The 27,130-nt window shown below is 38.4% G+C and overlaps 1 protein-coding gene across 3 annotated transcripts in view; it reads left to right on the top strand.

Annotated features, from left to right (window-relative positions):
• The window catches only part of NDP (norrin cystine knot growth factor NDP), a 45,191-nt gene extending 37,519 nt beyond the window's left edge, over positions 1-7,672 (top strand). For all 3 annotated transcript variants that reach the window (XM_089508087.1, XM_089508088.1, XM_089508089.1), the window contains one exon: positions 6,766-7,672. In XM_089508087.1, coding sequence (XP_089364213.1) covers positions 6,766-6,993 — 228 coding nt within the window. In that variant the 3' untranslated portion in view covers positions 6,994-7,672. The remainder of the gene's footprint in view (positions 1-6,765) is intronic.
• Positions 7,673-27,130: the final 19,458 nt, after the last annotated feature.

Below are 27,130 nucleotides of genomic sequence, written 5' to 3'. Positions count from 1 at the left end.
ATGATGATAGCAGAGATATGTGAATGTCTGTGAGAAATTGTTCAGAGACTTTTTGCATACTCTGGAATTAGCACCAATACCAAATCTCAAATATCTCAAGTAAATTACTTTTTACAACTGAAAGGTTGTAGCATTGTATTTGTCTAGTTATATTTGTTTTAACAGAAAAGGACAAACCAGCTTTTTTTTTTTTTTTTTTTTTTGCATTCTGTTTGTGCTCAAACTGAACTGAAACCACAGTTACAATCTGTTCGAGATGGGTGGTCAACATCTTTTTATATTCATAAGAACATTATGGGTCTTATTCACTACTGAGGTGGGGGAACTGTTCTGTCTAGATAGGAAAAAATGTACACTTAAGCAAATGTTATTCGCTGAACCCCTGTCAACATTGTTCCAATTTATGTGAGAATGTTGGGACAACTTATAAGACAAATGGAAGACACTATCCATGACTTTAATTGCATCCAAATCAAGCAACCCTTGGCAAAGTTACTTTTTAACTACAATTTTAAGATGTTTGGTGAGGGGTTTACAAAAGTAATATTTACATGTTCTGGAATTAAGAAAAATCTGCCTCCCTAATCCTATACAGTAAATACAAAGAAGCTAAAGTTGAGAGCTGCAGATATTAAAGAGTTTTGAAAAGGTAAAGCTGTACCGTGACTGGTTACACACATGCAGATGTTAAGTGTTGCTTATGAAGAAGTAGGCAAAGAGTCTGTGATAATTCCAACAGATTCTTGAGAAGTCCAACTTCCATTAAAAGGAATATAACCTTTATGGTGTAATTCCTGGTGAGATGCAAGATCTTTTAGCATCTGAAGTGAAATGTTAAAATAATGCTTTTCATAAAAGACTATGGAGCTCTTTCTCTATCAGATCTATGAACAGCATATTATAAGATGCTTGTTTCCTCAGTTTGAAAAGGAATTTGCCATAAGGCTGCTGTTCAAGAAACACAAGCCCCAAATCCCTGTTCAGTATGCAGGACTAGTTGCACATTTCTTTGGATTCTGACTGTGGAGTTTTCAGAAACAGAGAGACATTCTAGAATCTGATGCCTGAAGGAACTTTCTCATGATAATTCCAGTGATCTCTGGTTAAGGCAATATAATTTTTGTTCCTCCAGGTACATGCATGCATGAAGAAATGTATGAATTGGCCAGTTACTAATTTATTCAGCTGTGCTTCCCTGGAGTATGGTTTTTAAAAAAATTCCATCCACAACTGTGACAAAAATTTCTGCTGACATATCTTTGATCACACATTAGCTTTATTTATGTAGCACATTCTTTGGTAAGGACTTAGACTACCTGTGCAGACATAAAACAGAATTTGTGAACTGGCTTAATGCTTCAGGTTGCACTTGGTCTTAACATTTATGGATTTGAAAATGTGATATGATAGCAAAAATGCCAGAAGAGCATTGAAAATGTATACACTATGTAAATATGCTATTGTTTTCACCTGCTGTAATCAGATACCCTGCAGTCATCAGATCCTGTCTGATCTTCAAAGCTAAGCATGGTCAGCCCTTGTTAATATTTGGATGGGAGACACCCCCCCCCCCCCCCATGAATACCAGGTGCTGTAGGCTATATTTCAGAGGAACGAACTGGCAAAACCACTCCAGAGCATTATTTGGTTAAGAAAACTCTATGGTAGGCAACTTGAAGGTGCATACACATACATCAGACATGCTGGCTGAAAGTATTGGAAGCTAGAAATGTGGCCAGATGTTTCCCACATTTCCTGATGCAGTGAATGAGTTGGCAGCCTAGGACTGGGAAAACAATACATTCGTGATCTCTCCACCTAATTTATGTGACTTATGTGGTAGGCAACATGAAGGCACAGATGCACAGATACCTGACCAACTGCATACAAGTAAATAATGAATATGTGCAACTAAAACATGGAAAATATTTTTTAATTAATATATTAAAACTATAAATTGCATTTCAACCCATTACAGGCCTGGAAGTGTTAAGCCAAAAAAAAAAAAAGTATAAAAGTAGAATGGAATGAACTGGTCTTTAGAAACATTCTATTTTTTTAAGTGAATGACAAGGCAAAATATTACTGCTTCAAGTAAAGATGTAGGTAGCCTGAATGCTCTTGAGACAGAACTCTACAACTGAGCAACTTAGCTACTCTTCCAAATTTCCCAGTGTCCTCAGAATGCTATATAAAGAGCCAGGGACCCTGCTGAGTAAAGTGCCATCTGATGAAAGGGTTGATCTCCAAAAATTGTGAAGAAACACATGACAAAATTTTGAGACTGCACATTGGATGTAAATCCTTTAATAGTTTGCTCTCACATATGAGGACAAATAATTATGACTGTTTTCTCCCCGCTGCAGCAAAGAAAAAAGAATATCCCTTCTCAGTGTGCTCCCCATATTTGAATGTCCAAAGATGATGCTGAGGAATTATTCTGGTTTCCTACATAGGAAATAGTGTTTTCAAGGCAGGGAACACATTTTCTCTGTAGAAAATGGTTTGAGAAAAAGAAAAGAAAAGAAAAGAAAAGGGAAGGGAAGGCTGGGGGGACGGACAAAGAGTCTTTTTCTTCTAAGAATAATTCTTCCACAACACTTTAGAGTGGTTGACTTGTTAATTGCCTTCAAGTTGGTGCATAACATCTCTGAATTTATGATTCTCATGTAGTCACAACCCTAAATCTATTTTCACAATTGTAATTCTCTTCCCAAACCTACTTTGCTGGGTATCAGCTGCACCTGGATAAGTTCTGTTCTGCTGGTGATCTGCACATGGATGAGTGAAGTTTCTACCTCCTACTTGCCAACCAGTACATGAGGCTGCAACAGTCAGAAGCACGATCTCTGACTCAGTTCTTTGTTGCATCCTCGCTTGCTGAAAAGAGGGGTGTAAAAACATATTCCACCAACATGAAAATCACCAGCAGAAGAGACCTCCCTCTCTCAGTGCAAGTGATGTTTGGTAAAGTAGGTTGAGGGGGCATTTACAGTTGTGACAATAGTGCTATGATTGTGGTAAAGTAGGTTGGGATGGTTGCATCAGAGGTGCCACTTAGTTATGCATATGCAACTAAGGCTGTTACCACACTGCAGCATTAATGCAATTCAATACAACATTAACTGCCATGGTTCAATGCTATGGAATTCTGGGATTTGTAGTTTTGTGAGCTGTTTCGCCATCTCTGTCAGAGAACTTTGGTATGACAACAAACTACACATCCCAGGATACCATAGGATGGAGCCATGACAGTTAAAGCAGTGTCAAATTGCATTAATTCTGCTATGTGGCAGCAGCCTACGTGGGGAATGTAGAGTTACATCCATTTGTTCCATCCCTACTGTCCTTCTTCAGTTGTCTCCTACTCTGCCAGAAATCTGCATAGAATTTTTGGGATGCTGCAGACACTGCTGTAGAGAAGATGAGAGGAGAAGTCCAGATCTGCCAGTCTAGTGTCCATGGCTAAAACTGTATTCATCCCCTTTATGGTGTGATAAAATCCTCAGAATGCCACTCAGCCATTGGGTTATTTTGAAGTATTTTCTGTAGCTAATCAAATCATGTGTATTAATTCCAAATATTATCCACAAATATATAATCATACAAATTCTCCCCATCCCCCGCATCTTGAATACCTCCTTAGGGATTGGGCACATGTAAATGCTTCTGAAAAATAATCATGTGGGGATTGAAATTTAGGGACTGTTACCTGGGATAAAAGGCCATGTTCAACCTGAGGAAAGTCCCAGGTTCTGTGTTTACCATCTTCAATAAGGACTTTGGAAGCTCCAGAGAGCTGCTACCAGTTTGTGGTGTAAACAGTGCTGTGCTAAATGGGCCAGTATGAACCATTAACTTGGTACATGGCTTCTTCTAATGTTTCTGTTCTTGCTGGTAATAAAATCCGGGTGAAATCCATGCAGTTATCAAGGGATATGACTTTTATTCACATTTATGAGGTTTATCCACATCCTTCATTCATGACTGCTTCAGACCTAGTTTTTGTTTCAGCCAAATGCAGTAAATGTGGTTTGCATATGGTTTCAAGTGATTTTTGGCCAACCTTTCATTTTCATTTAGAAACATGAGAAAATGCCAAAAAAGTGTTTTTGTTTGAAATGTTGTGCTTGGAGAAATTCAGTATGGTTTAATAGCAGCTGTTGGGTTTTCTGCTGTGGCCTTTTGGGTGGAGGAGGGTAAAGCATGAGAGCATCATCCATTGCAGCCCTGACACCTGCTGCTGCTGCTATTTTGTCTTTGCCCTAGCTTTCTAGGTAGCAAAACCTAACTCCATAGGGCATGCAAAACTCAAAGCTCTTGTCTCTTGAAATAGAAATTAGCTTCCTCCAGTTTCCTTTGAAGAAAAAAAATGAAAACAGCAATAAAGGGGTACCAGCATTACACAAATTTCCAGTGGTACAGCCAAGATAGTCTTTGCAGCAAAGCTAGCAGACTTGTGACATTTTCAAAGCTGACAAATGTATTATGGTATGAATTTTCATGAACTAGAATCCACTCACATCAAGCATCTAAAGAAATGGACTCTAGTCCATAAGGTTTATGCCATAACATTGGTGTTGTGTGTCTTCATATTGTTTGCAACTTATGGTGACCCCAAGGTGAACCCATCATGGGTTTTCTTGGCAAGATTTGTTCAGAGGAGGTTTGTCATTGCCTTCCCCTGAGGCTGAGAACATGTGACTTGCCCAAGGTTACCTGATGGATTTCATGGCCAAGCTGGGACTCTAACCCTGATCTCCAGGGTTGTAGTCCAACACTGAAACCACCGTGCTATGCTGGCTCTCATAGGCCATAACATATCTATTAGTTTTTAAAGCAGAGGTGGGTAACCAGTCACCCTAGGAATGTTTGTGGTCCTGGACCTAATATCACCAGATTTTTCAACTCCTCTGCTAGCAATTAGCTCAGACGACTGCGAAGAAAATTCTCCTTTCCCTATAACCTACCAGGTGGTGAGAAAGACCATAATGGTGATAGATTATGGCTGTGTTACCCTCTCACCCTGGAACCAGGTTATTTTCAAGGGGGTTGGGAATAATTACACAAGGGAGGTTGTGAATTCTTCCCTCTGCAATGACCAAAAAAAGATGCAACAAGATGACAGGTGGCTTCAGTTATGCTTTTCAAATAAGAAGCTATCATCTAACTCTGAGGGAACATGGGGTACACAGTCAAGAATGAAGAAATAATGTCAATCGATTTTTAATTCTTCGGTAGTAAAAAGGAATGACAACTCTTGCAGATAAAAGTTAGCTGCTTTTGTACCCATTAACATAGGTGGAAAGTGGAGGGCATAAAGATTTGCCTGCCAAGTGTGATGCCTCATATATTATAGTCAATCAGATTTAAAACACAATTTTGGCAAAATATGCACGGCTATATTTTTGAGCCACTAATGGCAGTGCCTGATGGCCAATATAGAAATCAAATAGACTACATAATTGCAAGCAGAAGATGGAGAAACCCCATTCTCTCTGCAAAAACAAGATCAGAAGCAGATTGTGGCACAGATCACGAACTGCTGATATCAAAAATTAGAATAAAGCTAAAGGAGAACACAAAACCAACTATCATGCTGAAATACAAGCTGACGAAAATCTTTGTAAAATTTAAAGACAACGTGAAAAATAGGTTTGCACTATTAAGCCTAAATGACCAAGAACCAGAAGAACTCCAAAGCCATAGATATTGTCAGGGAAGAATGCAAAAAGACAACCAAAAAGAAAGAGACACTTCATTGTATGACAGACAAAACTCTTCAAGCGAAGATGAGAAGCAAAAATAAAAGGTGACAGAAATAAAGTGAGAACCCTTTATGCAACTGTTCAATGGTTTACACTTAGGGGCAATGAGAACTACTATAATAATCAATGCAGAGAAAAAGAAGGTGACAACAACAACAACAACAAAAGAACAAGAGATTTCCTCCACAAGATCCAAGAACTCAAAGGGAAATTTGAATCAAGAGTAGGGATACTTTATGACCAGAATAGGAACAGGCCAGAATTATAGTAGTAATTACATAACCAAGTGGAAATAAAAACACTGCAGTAGGAAAAGAAGAAGACTGTATTCCAATAGATAGACTCAATCCACAGCCCTGAGTCTGCAAGACCAGAGCAGGGCTGTTGATGACAGGGTGACTTAGAGGTCTCTCATTCATAGGGCCACCTTAAGTTGAAGTAAACTTGACAGCAGGTAATAACAACATTATCAGTGTAGTTTTTAGGAAGAGATGATAGAAAACAATGCACTCTATTACATTGCTTTGAGGTCATTATCCAGAATTTTTATCTTGCTCTCACCTCATTTCTTTCTATAGTAGTTTCTGTGTATTGCTTTACCATGGTTGAGCAGAAAATGTGTTTTTGAGGGATGGGGTGGGAGAAAAGACAGTTAATATTACATTTCTGTAGGTGCTTCACATGAAAACCTTCTGGAATGATCAAGCGTGCTATTACACAGGGTTAGTTACCCATCATCATATGTTAATGAAACATTCTTTATTTTAAAAAGCAAATTTGCTTATATTATGTATTCAGAACACAGCTGTCATAATACAAGATTTCAGCTTTTTAGCAGTTTAATTCCAATTATATTTCTTTATAATACAATTATTATAAAAATAATGAGATATAATCCAGGCTGCAGTTATTAAATGGCACATTCTTCTACTGGTGTCAGAATTTTTTCCTGCTCCAAGGCTACCTTTCCTGATTTGTTTGTCTTCCTCCTCTCCAGATGGTGCTTCTGGCTCGCTGTGAGGGACGCTGCACTCAGACGTCACGCTCTGAGCCAATGGTATCCTTCAGTACAGTCCTGAAACAGCCTTTCCGATCCACATGCCACTGCTGCCGGCCACAGACTTCCAAGCTGAAGGCCATGAGGTTGCGCTGCTCAGGTGGCATGAGGCTCACTGCTACCTATCGTTACATCCTCTCATGCCATTGTGAGGAGTGCAACTCCTAGGGGGAGAAAAAACCTGCTGCAGCAGAACAAGTGAAAGGGACACATGCTCAGCAGTAGAACTCTCACAGGCACTAGGACAGCCTTTCAATAGCACACTCTGACACAACCCAGGATCATTAATATGGATTTCATTTGCAAGCTATAGAGAGTGTGTCAACTATGACAATACTTGGGAAAGTGCCAAATCATGAAACAGACATCAGAATGTAAATCTGTGTTGAAGACAAAAACTCATGTGATGGGTGTGGAAGAACACTGATGTTCAGAAATGTATTTTTATTGGAAAGATAATAAGGATATATTTTCTGTCTCAGCAGTTCTTTAGTCCTGAATAAGGGCCAATGAGGAACTATGGCTCACCATTTGAATGTCCTGCCAGTAATGTAAGAAACACACAGAAAAAGTCAAGACATATAGAATATTTACCATGAATGTCATTATGTACAGAATATTTTGTTCTAGAAGAAGTGAAAGATTCCATCCCTATATACAGAAGCCTATTGTATCTTTTAACTGTGCCCCTTAGTTTATATTGGCCTTGAAAATGGACTGTGTTGATGGTAAGAGTTATATTTTATCTGGTCTGGCAGCCAAGTGCTGGACAACGTATTGTGATTTAGGTGCAGTTACAAAATAAATAACAGAAAATTTATTGAAATACTTGTGCTGCTGCTATAGTGTTGGGAAGACATATTTACAATCAAGGGCTGAAAGTTTGCAAGATGACAATAGCTGGCCTTCTTTCATTCACACAGAACAGGGGTCTGAATCATGTGGAATCATGATGAACTTCAAATCCTGGCAGCCCTACTCAGCAGAGCCAGAGGTAAGGAATGCTGGGAGTTGAAGTTAGCATTTCATGGGCCACAAAATTCCTACCCTGATATGGAGGTACAAGATTTGTTTTAAAAGATTTTCCTTATAATATTAAACACTTTGGAGCTTATCCCATGAGGAAAGAAAGTGGAGGTTCAGCCAGTTAGTAACATCTTTTTATGTACCTCACCACAAGACATCGTAGTTCTTCAGTTCTCACTTTTTTTCCTCATGTGATAGGCTCCTTGGTATGTGCAACATCAGTGGATACTTGCATGGGCAAAACACAGGTTATATGTGCTTTCCTGCCCCGTGACACTACCTTAAGCACAACTCTCATCCACATCAGCTAGTTATTGAGTCACTGTGATGCACATGTATGTATAAATGAATTATAGCTAGGATATGCACTATTAAAGCAATGATTTCCAGAAAAGTGGCCCTTTTAGTTTACATAATCAAGAAGACACCACAAAAACTAACCAAATCAACATGGCATGGGCTTTATATATTAACAGCTTATATTAATCAAATACAAAATAATATAATGGAGCCTTATTTTTATTAATGCATCTTTGCATTCCCAGTGAATATAATACCTTTTTCAAAGGTGGAGATGAAATGGGATGAAAGAGTCATCATTGACAGCAGACAAATTGATGAGTCTGAATTCTTATCTTAAAGATGATCAGATACTTCTTGTTGGATGAATTAAAGCTGGGCAAGCCAATGCAGTCATAGATTGTAGAACTTTTTCTCCCTGGCTTTTGATGGTTCATATGGGCTTTCATTGTGATATAAGAGTCATTAACCAGTTTTTGACCCTTTTTTTAGCTCCAAAGAACATATGAGGAAATTATTAATCATCTTCCAGCCCAATCCCTCAATCACTTGTATAAAGATCTAAAAACGGTAGTGATACTAAATTAAGTAGAGGAGTTTTACAACACAATGCTAAATATGAAAAAAGTAAAGTTGGGGGCCTGAAAAAAGCAGGCAAGCAGCCCATCTGTTCTATGTCATCTAATCTGTCTGAAATAATTGCCATATATAGCAACCAGGATTTTGACAATTACATCACAGAGATTCCATTAAACACACTGAAGGAGTCCCTCCTGTCTCTTGGGGAATGGTTGCCTGGCTAATGAAAACAACAAATGAAATGGCCCCAACAAATTTGTAGCCAAGCAGCTTTATGATCTACATGCCCATAACTATGATCATCCAGGGAACGCCAGAGTTCTTTGCTATTGGCTTTCCATCAATAAACTGAAGAAAATGGAGATTAGTGGCAGGTGTGAGTGGCTTTCTGAAGCTACATTCATAGACAGGATATCATCCAGGATAGAAATGTGAAGAACATTAGGTCATAATAGATAGATAGGCATTGCCTCATTTTGACTGATCTTCAGCTCTGTGAAAGTATTTTGAACACATTATGCACATGCCTTTAACCTACAATTTTATTTATATTATGATACAGCTGATGCACTGGTACCAAAGTTTAATGTTTGTGTCAAGATAGCTTTTAGACTCCAATGCCCCTTAGCATGAGCCAAGATGGCCAAGGTCAGGATAAAGGGAAAGTTGCTGGATGCCAGAGAAAGGACTTTTTAATCACCGTGTCTTCACATAAAGCCTGTATCACACAGAAGTGTTGCTCCTCCTCTGTACAGATGGGGAAGTGCTGTCAGTTTCCTTCTACTTTGTAAGCACTTCCCGCTGTATGTCATACAGTGGCTTTCAAACAAATTGTCAACAGAGAACCATTTTAATAATATCAGTGGGTGCGGGGAGGCCTCTTAACCTGTGGCCTGCATCCAACTGGTAACTCCAATTTGAATAGTGGGATATACAGTTAGCACACTCTGCATACCCCAAGTTATTTTGTGGGGTACAAATGTTTTGTTATAATTACATAGAGGACAACAGTACGGTCCTGGAAAGGTCATGATGACTTTTAAGTGAACTTCTCATGAGTGGTCACATAAGACCTCAGGGCATGTGGAAAGGACCATGTAACTTAATGTGTGTAAATGTTGTTTCTTCCCAACCCCTGCCTTGTGCATTTCCTCGTCTTGTCTTGTCTTGAAGGTCAAGACAAAAGAAGTCTGGCAGCCTAAAGCAGTAAGCCAGTCTCCCTGCTATTCACTCCTATCTTTTATATCTTAGTTCGTGTGTGTGTGTGTGCGTGTGTGTGAGTACTTTGCATGTGTGTTGATTCCCCTTTTTATATATAAACAAAACCAATTTAGAACCTGCTTCTGGAGTTCTTTAGGTTCAGAACCTATACATGTAGGCTGAAAGTCCTGGTTGCACTTACCCTGGCCCTCTCACTGCTCCCTAATGAGCTAAATTAATTTCCCAATTGAATACAATTTGTGGGTGACCTCCCAGGACCCTAGGTTTTCGGGTACCAATACATTGATGTTGACTTACCATTCAATAATTAAGTCATTACTGGATAAAGTCATTGTTGGATGAATACTGGCATCTAAGCATTAGATTCAGGCCTAATTTGTTAACATTAAAAGTAATCATAATATCATAACCAACCTAGTTGTCATCAATTATTGTTAATATTTTCAGAATATTAACTTCCTCATTGTCTAAGATGGTGCCCAGATGGTTAGGAAGGGTGTCATGTTCCAGTTCAGAGCTTGGAAAAGTTACTTTTGGACTATAAATCCCATCATGCCTTAATTATGGGAACCATTGTTTAAAAACATGACATATCCAACTCCTGATTCAGGTTCCCATTTCCATCTATTTCAACAGGGATCAAAAGGGAACAAGATTCAGAAGTTATCTTGTTCTGATCTGGGGCTATGCAGCCTTAGATGGCACCAACCTTAGATGGCACATTAACAAAATTTTCACTGACTCATATATATATCATGTGTTCATTTTCATTCAGAATAATTAAGGATGTCACCCATATCTGACACATCTATATATAACACCAAAATTTTCACAGTTTCTTAAACACAAAAAGCTGAGAATTGTAAAAGACATTACTAAAACTATTCCAATAGCTGAATAATATCCAAGAAAAGTCACTGTCCTGTTATTCAGTTCTCATTAATAGTATTATTTATCAATGTCAACTGCTGTATTACCATCTTCAACTCTTTCTTACCCATTCAATGACATTTGGAGACATTAATATGAATTGATCATCTTTCCAAGCTAGGACGTAAAGAACTGGATAAAGTCAGAGAACAGAAAAACATATGGTTGTATCACTCTCTCCCTCTCCCCTCACTTATCTTTCTGTCTCTCTTGTAAAAAGAGAAGGAGGATTAAAACAAAAGAAAACACTTCACTCCAGAACTAACTTAGGAAAATATTTATAGTAAGACAAAAGAATTGGTACAGTGTGCATTTCCTTATTTCCTTTGCTACTACAATACTGGCGCTATTATCACCACAGTAGGACACACAAAAGGTATGCATGTATTAATAATACTCTCCCATGGATTCTTTCCCTTTCTGCTACTTATATGATCATGATCATATGCTTATTTTGACATCAAAGTCTGTTCTCTGCCAATTAACTGAAGTCATAAAACTGAATGTTTAAAATGAGGCCAAAACTTTTAAGAAAGCTCATAAAATATTAAGATGCAACTGTGTAAACATGTCGAAGGGTCGGGTATTGCTCCCACATATGCATTTAGCCTAGTACTGCCATTCTATGTGGACTCTCATTTTATGTGACATCCTCTTGATGTCACATCTAAGCTTTGACCTGGTTTTTATGTTTCTCCTGTATTTCTCCCATTTTTCCCAGATCATAGAAACTCATCTTTTTTATATAAAAAGGAAAGACATAGCCATTGCACTGTTCTCTTTCTTTTTCTTTTTTTAAAAATGATTTTGAACATATGATTACAAAGAAAACAAGAAAGAAGAAGAAGAAGAAGAAGAAGAAGAAGAAGAAGAAGAAGAAGAAGAAGGCGGCAACAAGGGAAAGGAAAGTACATAGAATATGAACATGGAATAGGCATATGAATCAATATAAACTCACTTAGATCCAAGAATAATTCTTCTTGATGTGTAACATGGAGCTAGCCTGGTGCAGTGGTTTGAGTCTGGGAGATCCTGATTTAAATCCTTGCTCAGACATGGAAACCCACTCTGTGACCTTGGGCAAATCACACTGCCTCAACCTCAGAGGAAGGCTATGGGAACACCCCCACTGAAGAAATCTTGCCAGGAAAACCTTGTGATAGCTTCACCTTAAATTACTGCTCCCGAATTTAATTCTAATTCGGACTTCATCCGGATACTATCGCATGGATTTTGCCAGTGACTCTTCTGGACAGGTGCTCTCCTGGCTTTGAAAATCAGATGGTTGAACTCAGAATCTGATGGCGTCAGTGGCAAAAATCCATCCAATAGTATCCAAATGCAGCCCGAGTTAGAATTCAATTCAGGAGTAGTAAGTCATGTTTTAAAGCTGTGTGATAAGCTCCTCAGTGTATGTGGTGGTGGCTTATCTGGGAGAAGGCAATTCCATAGGCAAGGCTAGCATGATATTGCCTGTTACAGACTGCCAAAATAAAGCTGCTTCGGGTCTCTTTGGAGGTATGCTATTTAAATGATGCATGGATCCTAAGAGTCTGGAGGCCGCGCCAAAGCCACACTCCATTCCTAAGCACTGGAGTGCAGCTTTGGTACAGCTTCCGGATTCTTAGGATGCATGCATCATTTAAACAGCATACCTCCAAAGAGACCTGAAGCAGCTTTATTTTGGCAGTCTGTAACAGACCATAGTGATTTCACTGTTGGGAGATCAGGTTCAAATTGTGACTTAGCCATGGAAACCCATTGGCTGAACTTTGGCAAGTCACAGTCTCTCAGCCTCAGAGGATGGCAATGGGAAGCCCACTCTGAAGAAACTTGCCAAGAAAACCTATGATACGTTCACCTTAGGGTTGCCATACATCAGAAACAACTTGAAGGCATACAATAACAACAGCAAAAATCCCATAGGCAACCTGGATGCCGAAGTCTCATGTAGGGCTTTAAAGATAATACTTACCACTTTGTACCTTGCCCAGATGGTAATTAGCAGTCAGTGGAGTGACTGATGTAAACGTAATATGATCATTCCTAGATATGCCAGTAACCAATCTGGCTGCTATATTTTAAACTAATTGAAGCTTCTGAATTTAGTGAGAGTGATAGGAAGATTTGTTTACTTCTGTTTCTTTCATCTTATCAAAAACTGCAAGACCCAAGTTCCTTGTGCATAGACAAGAGGGGAAAGAGATGGGAAGGGCAATGCAAACCATAAGACATCAGGAACAAATACAGCTGTTTCTACTGGTAGGATTTTCAGTGTCTAATTTATTAATGGTTTCTGTGCAATTTTGGATTATACAGTCTATCCTTGCCATACGCGGGGGATCTGTTCTGAACCCCCCCCCCCCCCCCATAAGGAAAATTTCACATATGCTGGAGTCCCTTTACTTTGAATGGCAGCACATTCCAGCACATGTACCATTATGTCCCTTACTGCTTGCTGTCCACGTAAGCTTAAATCTGCATATGTCAAGGGAGTGTATGCAAAGGGCGAACTATATCTTTCTCTCTCTCTTTTTGTATTAGAGCAGAGATTCAAAGCAATCAATAATATATGTTTTACATTCCATTCAATCCTAAAATGTGGCATCAGAACTTTGAGACCTAGAAGCTTCTAAATATTTGTTTCAGAAATATCCCACAGATTTTTCAGAAAATTTTGCATGTGAACTATTGTAACTAAGGAAAAAAAAAACACCTTGACATCTAATTTAGGAAAATAATTCAAATTACTCCACTTATATTATTAAATGATATTGACAAGAAAGAAGTGCAGTTAGTTTTCAGTGAAATGTGCATAGTCCTACTGATATGTTGCTCATTGCTAATGACTATAGCAAAAGCTGAAAAAGACAACTCAACAAGCTAGTGGTTATCAAAAATGGCAAGCATTTTACAACAAGGAAAAACAGTTAAGCCATCTAGCCATCTTTTCTATTGGATGTGAACTTGCAAAAGAAATTGATGTTCATGTGAAAGGGAGGCTAACTCATGTTTTTGGAATGCAAATGTCAGAAAACTGAAGTTTAAAGGTTAATTTGCCTAATATTTTCAACCACATGGGTCCATTAGGAAAGAAATCATGACGCTGAAAGAATAATCCCTTTATTAATGACCCAAAAGTTACAAAATAGTTAATAAACATATAGGACTCTCAGACCGGATGTTATTGTTAAATAAAAGTAGCAAAAGCAGGTGTTTTCAGAAATGCAATATAACAGTAATTCCAGAGCAGTAATTTCCAAATTAAAACACACTTTTTAATTCCTCATGAGATGTATATATGAATGAAGGATTGTGATTTCAGTGTGGGAAAGCAGGCCATTTTTGTACTGGACCCTGGACAATTATGCTTGGGCCCTGCTAATACGACCTGTTTCACACAAAAACATTTGACTTTGCTTTTCAGTACACTATGATCCTGAAACTGACTTACCACAAGTAATGGGAACAGTTTTATACCCAATGCTTGTTAGATTTTTCTCCACGTAGCATTCTCACTGTCGTGATTTCATTGCTTTTCTTTGCTGAGGTAGTGAAAAGTTATTACTGGAGAGACTCTCATGCCCTTTCCACGTATTACTTGAGAGATTCTATGAATTACCGTTGCCCAGTCCCTGTTGTTTTTCCCTCTTTCTTTTGAATTCCAATGGAATGTAAAAGATTGAATTCAGAATAAGAAAATTTCTGCCAATAAAGCTAATTTCCAGTACTCAGTGGTTGCACATTGAATGAAATGCAACATAATTGAAGTCTTTTGGATGAAATCTCCCCTAACTTGGCACTTGTGATGGATGGCAGCTTCCATCACCCCAGGCAGTTGGCTGTGGTATCAGTGCACAATGGGAGTTCTAGTTCAATACATCAAGAGGATAGAAGGTTGGGAAAAGCTGCTTCATTCTACTCCTTGTATTTTGTACAATGGGTTAAAATTCTTAAAGGGATTTATTATATTTACAATAGAAGTGTTATCTATTTTGTACATTTTTAAGAAGACAAGATGACCTATATTTGGAACATTCCAGCATCCTTTCTGCAGTACCCTAAGGGATGGCACTCCTGTTCCCCAACGCTTAGGACTGACATCCGTAAATTCTTGATTAGAGATCTAGATGCATTTGTGGAAAAGTAGCCAGGGCAGGACTCTGAAATACCATTTTGGCCCTGCAGGCACCGGCCAAATAAAATGGCTTCCCCGCATCCTCTGGGAAGAGAGTCCAGACGACATGGGGCCCAAATCCCGAGTCTGGCAGAAACAGTCCAGATAACATCCTGCCTGTTTAATGACAAACCTGGAGTATATACATTTAAAAATGTATTTAAAAACTTCCCTATTTGCTCCAGATCTTCATGAAAGATCCAGAGTCCTCAATGCTAACACTGAGTGGCTGTTTGAAATGTGTCCCACTTTGCTGCTTGGTGCTGCCACCACCACTACCAGACATTGCTCATTCTGAAGTCAGAACAAGGAGTGAGCAACACACGTGGTAGCAGAAGTGAAAACAGCAGAAGTGCCAGGCCACAAAGCAGGACATGTATGCGAACAGTCATCCAGCATCAGATGGAGAACCCTGGTAACAGTGGTAGGTAAAGATAGATCTGGGGCCAGGATACTCTGGGCTGCTTCTGGAGTATTTTGGCCTGTGCAGACATTACCTTTCTTAATTCACACTGCCCCATGATCTGAATGTTGAATTCTTCCCATGGTCTGATCCCCACCCCCCCTCTCTTTCTGTGTAGACACAAAACATTTTATCTGATGATAAAAATGGCAGTGGGAACCCTATCTATCTCTTTTTCTCTCCACTTTTTCTCTCCTGTGATATAATACCAATCTAAAATTATAAGCAATTTAATACTGACAGCATTAGGTTTCTGTTAATGTCATATAGCGCTGTATCAGCAATAGGACGGTTAAATTTCAGTTGAAGAAACTAATGATTTAGTGAGAGTCTGGAATGTTTCAGAGGCCGTGGTCGTGAGAGATGGGAACTTTGAGCACAAAATATAATATAACCAAGTTCCTCACTGGTATTGTTTATTTGTAAGAAGTGCAGTAAAATGTTTTATATCATGATCTGTCAGGAGGAGGTTGTGATGTCCCAGAACACAATGCTCATTTAAATGTCCAGTAAACTTTGAAGACTAGGGCATGAATCCAACAAAGCAGGGATGTGTACACATAAATTTAAGCACAAAAGTTGCTTTGTTGGTGGGATTGCTGGCTGTTTAGAGTTCTCTGGTCTGTGCCTAACTGCTTAACCAGATCAGCCTGTGCAGAAATAAAACATTTTAAGGACACTTTTGGAAGTGGGGTCAGGGAACCAAGAGGGGAGCATAATCTGAACTGCTGTGAACTTTTCCCAGTACAGTCTTGGTACATCCCTGGTGTCTTCCAAGTGTGTTGAACTACAACTCCCATTATACTTTGGAAGTGGCAGTGAAGAAAAATGATAGGGGACACAGAACCATTAATTCCACTCTACTGAAATACAATCATTTTTCTTTTCTTTTCCCCATGCCCTTTTTCTTTTGTTTCAAATTTTTCTGGATTATAAATTTGCAGACAAAGACTGGCTTTTAAAAACTTGTAATAAAATTTATGTAAGGCATTCTGTCAGCTTTTATTTTTTTTTTACACAGGAATGGGATAAAAGTGCTTTAAACAAACAAGCAAATATCTAGTCAGCATGATCATTGGCCATGGTGGAGTTACAGTACACTATACATAGAGGATGTTAGGTTGTGGGAGCCAAAGTGGTTTAGTGATTTAGGCATTGGACTACAATTCTGGAGAACAGGGTTTGAATGCCCACTCAGCCACAGAAACACTTGTCAGAATGTGCAAGTCAGCACAGTAAGTTGTGACTGGATGAAGGTGTAGCAAATGGCAGGTGTACCCAGAACAAGGTAAGCCTGCGATTAGAAAATGAGAGGGCAATTGGTCAATTAGGCCAGGTGGCTATCATAGCCAATCTCTTCAGACTGTAATTGTCTTGCAAGTCTGCTGGGTTTTTGGGAGTATTCTATGTGTGCTCTCCATACTGTTTGGAAGTATTCTGGGCTTGCTTTCCATGCAAGTAAAGCATACTTAAAGTGCTCTTCATGCTTGCTGTCTTTGCTCTCTGTGAGTTTTACATGCTGCTAGACTGGTAATGCTGAACTGATGTACTGCTGTGCTTTGAAGCCATGCTATGCTTTATTTTTGCATTTTTGTATTACGCTGTTTTTACTATGTTTTTGCTTCAGTTTTAAGACTCTACTAAGTAAAGCTACTTTTTTGTTAACATACTTCCAAGACTCTGCTGTTGTTATTTTTAACTCAGTACACACCTTAACAACCCTATCATGGGGTTTTCTTGGTAAGATTTTTCAGAGGAGGTTTGTCACCTAGGCTGAGAACATGTGACTTTCCCAAGGTCACCCAGTAGATTTCATAGCCAAGCAGGGGATCAAACCCTGGTCTCCAGCATCGTAGTCCAAAGTTCAAACCACTACATCACATTGCATTACTTTCTAATTGCTTTTAAGAAACACAAAAATAGTCTGAACCACTCAAAAATTATTCAGAGTGGCACCCAAAAAAGTAAAGAGTAACTGTTACTTGTTACCCAAATACACACAAAATAACCAGTTAATGTGTGTGTGTGTGTGTATGTTTGTTTCTCCTCATGACCCACCATAATGGTAACACTTGTAACACATTATTTTTGAACGCTGCTCCATATATTTCCATTAAATGAAACACAGACTTTGTCCCATGGACTGTTATATTTGTATGGTTAACCCAGCATTTATGTGACCTGGTCTCCTCAAGAGGAAATATGTATGTATGTATGTATGTATATGTAAGGCATAATGAAAAAAATTTAGATTGTAGCCTCAAGGCTTCATTTCATTTCTCTTTTCTGAAGGTTTCCTCAATGAACCTGTAATATACAGAACACTTTCCTTCGACTTATGTTCTAAGAACACATTCATATATTAAGGATATTGTGCCTACTGCTTCTTACATTTTATGCAGATTTCTATGAGCCAGTTGGGCATAAAATGAAATGAGCACCCACTAAATTGCAAATAATATCCTCAAACAATTTCAGACAATTGTTTGCCTTGGCAAACCATGCTGCTAATTTTTAAATGACAAAAAAATATATGGAGTGTGGGTCATGATGGTATCCACACTTCACAATTATAGGAATTTGATCACATTTTAACTGACATGGCTCCATCCCATCGCATCCTGGGATTTGTAGTCTGTCAAAAAACATTTTCTGCTAGAGAAGTCTAGTCCATTTCCCTGAGCTACAACATTAGAGTTCCCTTGCACAGAATTTCACATAGCCCAACAAATTGCCATCTGCAAGATTCCCAAGGATGGAGCCATGGTAATTTGAGTGCTGCCTGTAACTACATGGTGTGGATACACTCAGGGTGGGGGAATATCATAGGCTTATTCCAGATGGGCCTTAGCTCCGCCCCCAGTATGTACTAGGGGCTGGCTAAGGATGTAGCATCCAATCAGGCCTCACTGCTAGTACCTACTGGAGACGTCAAAATGGTGGTGCCCTATACACATGGGCGCCGCCATTTTGACGTGACATATGCTTAGCGTCCACACATCACGGTACAGATGTGACGCTGCAAGTGCACCATTGATGCCTTGTGGCGTCACAACTGTGCCACAAGAAGAACCCACTTTTTGCAGGTTCTTTTTGCTGCACGGGGGAGTTGTGCGGTTTGTCTGCTGCAGCTCCCTCGTGCAGCAAACACGGACACTGGAGAGCGCCCTTTTTGGGTGCTCTGTAAAGTGCCATAGTTAGTTAAATTTATTTTTATGGCTAGAAAGACAATCAAAATGTAAATTTATGAATATAGTGGTAAATAACCATGTTCTGCTCTTCCTGCATGTGCATCCTTTTAGAATTAAATTTACACTAAATGAGAAGGGCAACTAAATTGCAAAGTTCTGGATATAGTAGGAAATACTCCATATTCTGCTCTTCCTTCTGGTATCTCCTTTTAGAATTATATTCACATCCATGCATGCAGCAATATCTGATAAAGAGGGAAGAAAAACCCTGTCATCTAAGGCAGGCTGAAGAAAAGTGGAGTAGGGTCAGCAAAATCCCCAGCTCTTAGTCCTATGGAGAACCTGCACCGCCTGGAGTCTGCACAATGAAAATGCAACTCTAAACAGTGGACTCTTACATATGACACAGTTATAGCATTATATTTCCCACTTTCAGTACCATAACAACATCCTACAGACATCTGGGGTTTGTAGTTTAGAGTGGAGTATTTAGAAGTCTCTGCTAGAGAGCTGAAGTGCCTCCTCAGAATACAAATCCCAGGATTCCAGGCATATTTCCATGGCAGTTGATGTGGAATTATAGTGCTATAATTATGCAATGTGAAGAACCCAGTGTGTTGTCAATTAAATGTAGTAACAGCATCAAGTAGTTCAATAATTTAGTAGTACTAAAAATCTTGTGAGAGCCAGCATGGTGTAGTGGTTTCAGTATTGGGCTAGGACTCTTGAGACCAGGCTCAAATCCCCACTTAGTCATGAACACCCACTGGGTGATCTCTCAGCCTCAGAAGATGGCAATGGCACACCCCCTCTGAAGAGCCTTGCCAAGAAAACCCTATGATGGGTTTGCTTTGGGGTCAGAAACGAAGGCACACAGCAACAAAACAACAAACTAAAAATGGTAAGTTTATTTATTTTCATTAGGATTTGTGAAGAAGTGTTGTTTTAATAAATATATTAGTTATCCATTTCCAATACACGTTTTCCATTTTTTCCCCTTCTTTTTGCCCTTAAGTTAAAACCTATGTCACTTAAAAAAAGTAGTAACATTTGATTTATAGGAAGATGAGGCAGGGGTTGCTGAATGTTCATCTTGTCTGAGGCCCAGTGCCAGCTCTCAGCAGCCCTGCTCTGAAGAAACAAACGACGATGTATCATTTTCAGGAAAATGAAGTGTACTACGGTTTATGATTGTGTGTTAAAGCTGGCAGGAGATTTTCAAATGAGCACACCAAGAAGGGAATAGAATACTAGCAAGAGAAGGGCAGTTTTGCTCAGGAAAGAGGGTTTCGGAGATGGAGAATTTATTCAGAATATCCCAAAGGCATCAAGGATTCAGGGCCCCAGCAGGATACAGGAACAAACCACTACAGCAAGGTGGAAGAAGATATATTTATATGGATGTTTTTAATAGCCTTGATAATTGTGTTTGAAACAAAAGGACACAATTCACCAATAGAGATTGTACTCCTAGCCAAATTTGACGCATTTGTGATTCAGACAAATTTTCTGTATTTGTCACTCAGACAGACTTTTAAAGCAGAAGATTTATTTATTTATTTTTTAAAAAGAATGGGCTGGATGTTGTGTTTAATAATATTTTAAACACTTTTATCTTTTTAAACGTTTTTATTTTTCATGTAATCTGTTTTAATATTGTAATAATTTAATTGTGTTCTAATGTAACATTTTTCTATATTTTTAAGTGTACTTTTTTTAAATCTTGTAAGCCATTCTCTGAGTCCCAGTTTTGGGGAAATGGTGGGATAATAATAATAATAATAATAATAATAATAATAATAATAATATGCCAGATTACTAAGAAAAGAAGAATGATTCATTGCCATTGTAATTTTCACAGCTTGCCCTTCTCATTTTTTACAGAGCATCAAAGATAGTAAAGGATGACATGTAACAATTCTTGCCTTTTCCAGTTCATGGAGAGAACTGGGTCCTGATTTGTTCCTCCACATTATTTCACACCAATTTTGTGTGTGTGTGTGTGTGTGTGCACGTGATCATGCATGGGAGGGGAAGTCCACATAAAAAGTTGTGCACAATTTCATATGATATTTCCATTTTGTGCAGTATGTGTATGTGTGCAGGCTTCTTCCTTTAATCTGATTTACCTCAATGCTATTTTTACTAATACATTTTGGGGAGAATTTCCCCATAATGCATACATGGTTTGTACATAGTTTTTGATGGGAAACTTAGGGCTCAATCGATTTATTAGTCCAAAGTACAGTAGACCATTAGAATCTGTGGTGCTTCATTCAATGGGTCTGCCCTAACTCTTTAACTCTCACACTTCAAACCGGAAAGTCAGAAAAATATATCTGATAGAGTAAACTGAGTCTAAAAAGCTTATTCTACAAACTGTTTTTTCTCCATCTCAAAGGTGCAACAAGAGGTTCCCTTTCTATACTAACACTGATCTGTCTTGGAGTATGTTGCAAATGATTGCTTGTGTTAACTGTGTGAAGATGGTCCTAGCATATGGAAAACATGTCTGCCTGCAGTGTCTGAGACCAGACCATATGTTAGAAGCAAACAGGCATCAAACACTTGCATAAAGTGATTAGTGTTTTTACTATTCTGTATCTTTCTTTTGTTTATCTACTAAAACCTTTTACTTCCTTCTTTCCTCAAGAGGTCATGTCTCCCTTCTCTCAAGAAGTCAGTTAGTCTCTTTGTTTCCTTTGTCTCAAGATAATACTGTATCTTGTATTTTATTGTTGATTTTATTCTCTGTTGTAATCTCGCCTCACTCTGCAGGGAGAGGCAGGAAATATAAATAAAAATTATTATTATTATTATTATTATTATTATTATTGTCAGGAAAGGAGCATCCACAGGGCTCCAAATCTAGCTTACACCAACACATGACAACAAGCTTTTAGATGCTCTTCTATACAAGATTAGGTCAACTTCTTTTGCCTATCTCCTTTACAATCCTAAAGTGGATTTCTGAGATTTCATAAGGATTCTTTTTTTCACTTTACAAGACCATCCTGAGTAATTACTTCTGTTTTTACAACAAGCTCATATTCATATAGATGCTTAATAAAGATATTAAGTACTCCTACACAAGTGCTCTTACATCCTTTTTACAAAGACTAGCCAGATACGCAGCTTTGAGACAAGGCCGTGATTCCTCTGAACAGGAATCAAAGAGTCATTTCCCAGATATTAGTTGGCTAGATGTTGAAAATTTTTATTTGGATTTTTGCCTTTTTCTAAGAACAATGTTTTCTAGAAATATTAAACATGTCATTTTCTATGCATATAATTTTGAAGAGATTTGAGGCCAAGACATTTACAATGAAAACAAGCCTTCATAGAGTCAGATGGTTAAAATTAAACAAACACCCTAATGAAGTGAATTCAAAAATTTAACTTCGCATCTGTCCCATTATGACACTGGGTCAGACAATGCTTGGAATTGTCCATACCGTTGCATTTCCAATTTCTGTGTATGGTTGTGAAGGCTGGATGATGAAGAAAGTTAATAGGAAGAAAATCAACAGATTTGAAATGTGGTGCTGGAGAAGAGTTCTATAGATACCCTGGACTGCGAAAAAGACAAATGAATGACTGCTAGTGGTGGTTTCAATGTCAATGGGTCACAGGTTCCACTCCAGGTTTTACTCTGAACATCAAAAGAACTACCTAAGGGGCAGAACCATATCCTTCAAATGTGTTCAGTAATATGGAAAGATCATTTGAAGTTCAGACTCAAACCAAGAATACATCCAAAGCCCAACCTAATGGCATGGAGGTCATCAGTCACCACTGAGCACTCCTAAATTGTGATGTTTTCTTAGAGTCCTCCATTTACACATATGTTGCCCAATGTTCCTTTTGGAAGGGTCATTCTGTCCCCCCCTCCCGCTTTCTTTCCTTCTTCATTAAGACATTTTGTTGTCCCCATATTGCTGTGTGTAAAAGTATTTCTGAACATCTATATTAATAATTAGAATATCTCATAAATTTATTTTATTGCTCATTTTTACAGTTTAGAAACTCTTTCCATTACTTATTAGCTTGTCCAGGCATTTTTTAACCATCTGTTACTCTTTTCAATGCACAATAAAAGTTAAATTTAATTAACCAGCAGGTGTCATGGTTGACTAAATTCAAGCCTTTCACCCTGGGCTAAAAAAAAAAATCATATTCAGTGATCCTTGCTTCTCCAGAAAACCAAAAATTGGTTGCAAAACAACACTGACCTTTACTTTGGAAAAATCCACACCTTCAGTTACCTTCAACTAGATCTAAAACTTTGTGGTAGAAAATCATGTTTATATGCTCTGATAAATTCAGCATGGTGACTTCATAAATTTGTAATCTCGTGAAACAGATGTACAGTAAGTATGTAATAAATTGCTGCCTTTCAGATCAAGCAGTGCTGAAGATTAAACAGCTTTTGAATGGGCATGAGTGCACCTTTGTGAGTCATAAATACTACAAAAGCAAAATGGCTTTTCCATAACCTGCTGCTGATCGGCTTTGTATATTGTCCCTTGTATGATGGAAGGAGCTTGCCCTGCAAAAGGAGTTTTGAAAAATTGCTCCCATTTTAATTAACTGCTTTCTTATTTCTTTTAAAAGAAAATCTTGTATAGGTAAAAAGGCACTGGTCCACAGCCAAACATAAAATCAAAATTATTGCAGTCTGATGGTGCCACAATAACAAACCCACACATGTAGACTAAACAAATCAGAGCAAAGTACAGCCCTAGGGACAAATGCTGCCCAACTATGTTTCTGAAGCCCTGAACCCTCTTGCTTTGGAAAAGCTAAAGGGTGAATTGACTGTCCTGAAAACTCAGGGAATGACAATTCACTTTTAAAATACAGATGAGTCTCAATTTACCTCATCCCTCATTGACAACATTTCAAATTTACAACATTTCTCCACAAATAAATCAATAAAAGTCTCACTCACAAATCAGAGTTCTCCCTGCATGTCTGTGCAGTTGTACATGACAGGAGAGGCAAAAAGAGTGTCAGGTGGGTTGGACTTTTGACATAAGAAAAGTTAACGGATTGACTTTTTTTAACCGCCTAGGCTGGGGAGGGGAAAAAGCAACTGACTTTGCTGAAATGGAGGAGTTTTCTTTGACAGCTTAATAGGGAATGTGTGAGGAGGAAGAATAAACTGGAATCGTAAAGTTTTGATGTGGCTGGAGGGAAGACTGGAGTGAAGCAGTGGGTGGAATTATGATGAAAAGAGAGCACATAGAAAATAGTAACAATATCCAAAGGAATAACTCTGGGTGCATCTAAACTGTAGAAATAATGCAGTTTGACCACACTTTAACTGTCATGGCACCATCCTATAGATTCCGGGGATTTGTAGTTTTGTGAGGCATCAGTACTCTTTGGAAGAGAAGGCTAAAGACCTTGTAAAACTACAAATCCCAGGTTACATAGGATAGAGCTACAGCACTTAAAGGGGCATCAAACTGCAATATTTCTATTGTGTAGATGTACCCTCTGTTAAGCATACTACAGCCAAGACAGAGAGAAGAAACAGTTCTTACGAGGTGCTCTCTTTCTGCATGCTCATCTTAAGAGAAACTGCTGTGTAAATGGCATGCCAGTTTACCCCCAACCAAGCCCCTTTGGGATCAGCAGTTCCTGCCTATTCTGGTTCCTCTGGAAATCACCATCATACTTCTGTAGCCTGAAAAATTCAAGCTTTCATGTTTTATGCTTTAAACCTCTTTAAAAGTGGTGGTGGGTTGAATAAAACTGCTATCTTTGTGGCTACTTCAGCTCTGCCAAGATGCATCCCCTTCATCTCCAATGATTCCCTATGGAAGTAGCTCCCATCATTTCCATCAGTCTAAATTTATGCTGCAAATCTTGAGACTTTATCATAAGGGAGAAAAGCAGGAAAAGCTAGGATTAAAAAGGTATTTTACTGGGAAAGTCCCAAGATTGCGGCAAAGATTTTCAGACGATGTTGCGATTGGAGAGGACTTAGCCTAGGAATAGCCAGGGAATAACCAGCAACAAATCATTCACAGGGAAATCCTGTGAATGATTTGTTGCTGGTTATTCCCTGATTATTCCTGGGATAAATCCTCTCTAACTGTGATGTGTCTTGCTGCGATCTTGAGACTTTGCTGGGAAAATGCCTTTTTAATCTTTTAAACTTTTGGTTTCCCACAGAACTCTCATGGATTAAAAATATAAACAGTACCCCCAAAATGACATCTTTTTATGACAGTTGCTGCTGTCAACATGCCTCCCGCTTAGGCCACGACTGTTGTCCTCAGGCTTCGGTCTTAGTTCCTTTGCTTAGATCTGCCTGTCCCCCAAAACTACTCATTCAAGCTTCACGGCTTGAGTCTTTCTGCTGTCCAGCTTTCTGTAGATTTCAGGATGGGTAATTGCATCCTCCCTCCTAAGCCTCTAATTCTACTCTCATTTTGCTTCCCCTTTTGGTTAGTTCTGTGCATTGGTTGGTTGGATGAGTTAGTTGCATGTGTGTGCTTTCTATGTTTCTTCTAATAAAAGTTCATATAGTTTCACATACCTGGGATCTATATCAATTATTACTAGTATAGCTGGTGCTGGATCCCACAAATTAGGTTATCGTCTCTCACATAGCCAAGTTGAGTGTTCCCCAAACTAAGATAGATTGCTATTGTCAGTAGAGGAATGGAGAAGTGACCATCTTACAATTACCATAGGTTCCCCTAGGCTATGGGTGAAAATTATTAATGAGGTCAACATAACAAATAGGAAGCATTTTTTAAAAAACTGGAGAATGAAAACAACTTACAAAACTGAAAGGACAATGATTAACTCTGTTGTTCAGTTGTGCAAATGTATTTGTCTCCTCATTCTTCAGAAGGGTCAATTGCTATAGGTTTTTCAGTTTTGTTTTGTTTTAAAAACATTATTATTATCATTAATATTATTTGGTTTTTTTTCCATTTTATAACCCACCTTTCTCCCAATAATGGAACTCAAGGCAGCATATTAAAAACAATACAAATTAATAACTATGCAAAAGTTAAATGAAAATATATAATTAAACAATTATATGTTAAAACAATTAAAATATTAAAATGCATTAAAATGATAATAAAAACTATATAAACTATATAAAAACATAAACCACTTTTTAATCTTTTCAGATACTGGAGTTGTGTACAATAAACTTTTAATGACTGTATGAAGAAATGAAACAGCTTCCATGCAGAAATGAAGGACTTGAGAGAAATTTTACTTCTTTGTATTAATGATTCTCATGACCAGTATAATAAGCTTTAACTCAAAGTTTTGCATTCAATTTTTATTCTACTGGGAAAGAAATCTGTGTGTCAGGAAAATGGTTGACAAGGTTCTTGCTGCCATCATGTGTTCCATTTTACTTGAAATTTATTTTGAAGGACTTGCAAATGAGAATAAGCACATGCCTCCTTTAGGTGGTGCTAGTGCATTGCTGTATTGTAGAATGAGCCAGCCTTTTATTCCTCCTGCTTAATGCTAAAATCATTACTCCACTTCTCTGCACAAAATAATAATACCATTGGGGAAGTGCTATTTGTTTGTTTTAAACTACTTTATTCCACCTTGAAGTCAGCATGGCTGCAAATGTTGCTATGTGCCTTCAAGGACATTCTGACTTATGGCTACCCTATCCTAGAGTCTTCTTGACAACAAGCGTTCTGAGAAACTTGCCATTGCCTTCTTCTGAGGATGAGAGTGTGACACTTGCCTGAGGTTTTCATGGCTGAATGGAGATTCAAACCCTGGTCTCATGGAGTCCTAAGGTTCATCTACATTGTAGAAATAATGCATTTTGATTCCACTTTAACTGCCATTGCTCCATTCTACAGAATACTGGGATATGTAGTTTTGTGAGGCATCAGCACTTTTTGGCAGAGAAGGCCAAAGAAGTTGTAAAACTGCAGATCCCAGGATTCTATTTAACAGAGCTACAGAAGTTAAAAGTGGTGTCAAACTACATTATTTCTACAGTGTAGATGCATCCCTAGTCCAACACTCAGACCACTATGCCACACTAAGAAGCATTAAATTAGCCTGTGCCTGCCTCCTCACAGGGTAGTTAGTTCTAGGCACCTTTGGGAAAGGAGTAGTCCCAGCCCTAACTTGACAAAATAGCAGCAGGTGAGGAATGTGATAATGGAAGTTCACCTTGCTGGCTTCTTTTCTCAGTTGTGCCCTTTCAGCCAATCTACTCTTTTTCAGTGATCTCTGTCTGATTTCAAAGGAGTCTCATCCTTAATGTCAAACAATATTTCCCAGGACAGGACATTTGCTTGGAATATAATGTTAACGATGTAGCTTAGAGGTCTGTGATTAACCCAGACTGAAGACTAGATTCATAAATCAGGGCAGACCAAACTGTCTGGTGGCCATTTTCCTGCCCTG

The sequence above is a fragment of the Sceloporus occidentalis genome, unplaced genomic scaffold (genome assembly GCF_023333645.1).
Source record: "Sceloporus occidentalis isolate IW3139 unplaced genomic scaffold, rSceOcc1.0.p SCAF_2, whole genome shotgun sequence".
NCBI lineage: Eukaryota > Metazoa > Chordata > Lepidosauria > Squamata > Phrynosomatidae > Sceloporus > Sceloporus occidentalis.
The sequence above is the reverse complement of the archived record's forward strand: the minus strand, read 5'-3'. Positions and strand labels throughout refer to the sequence as shown.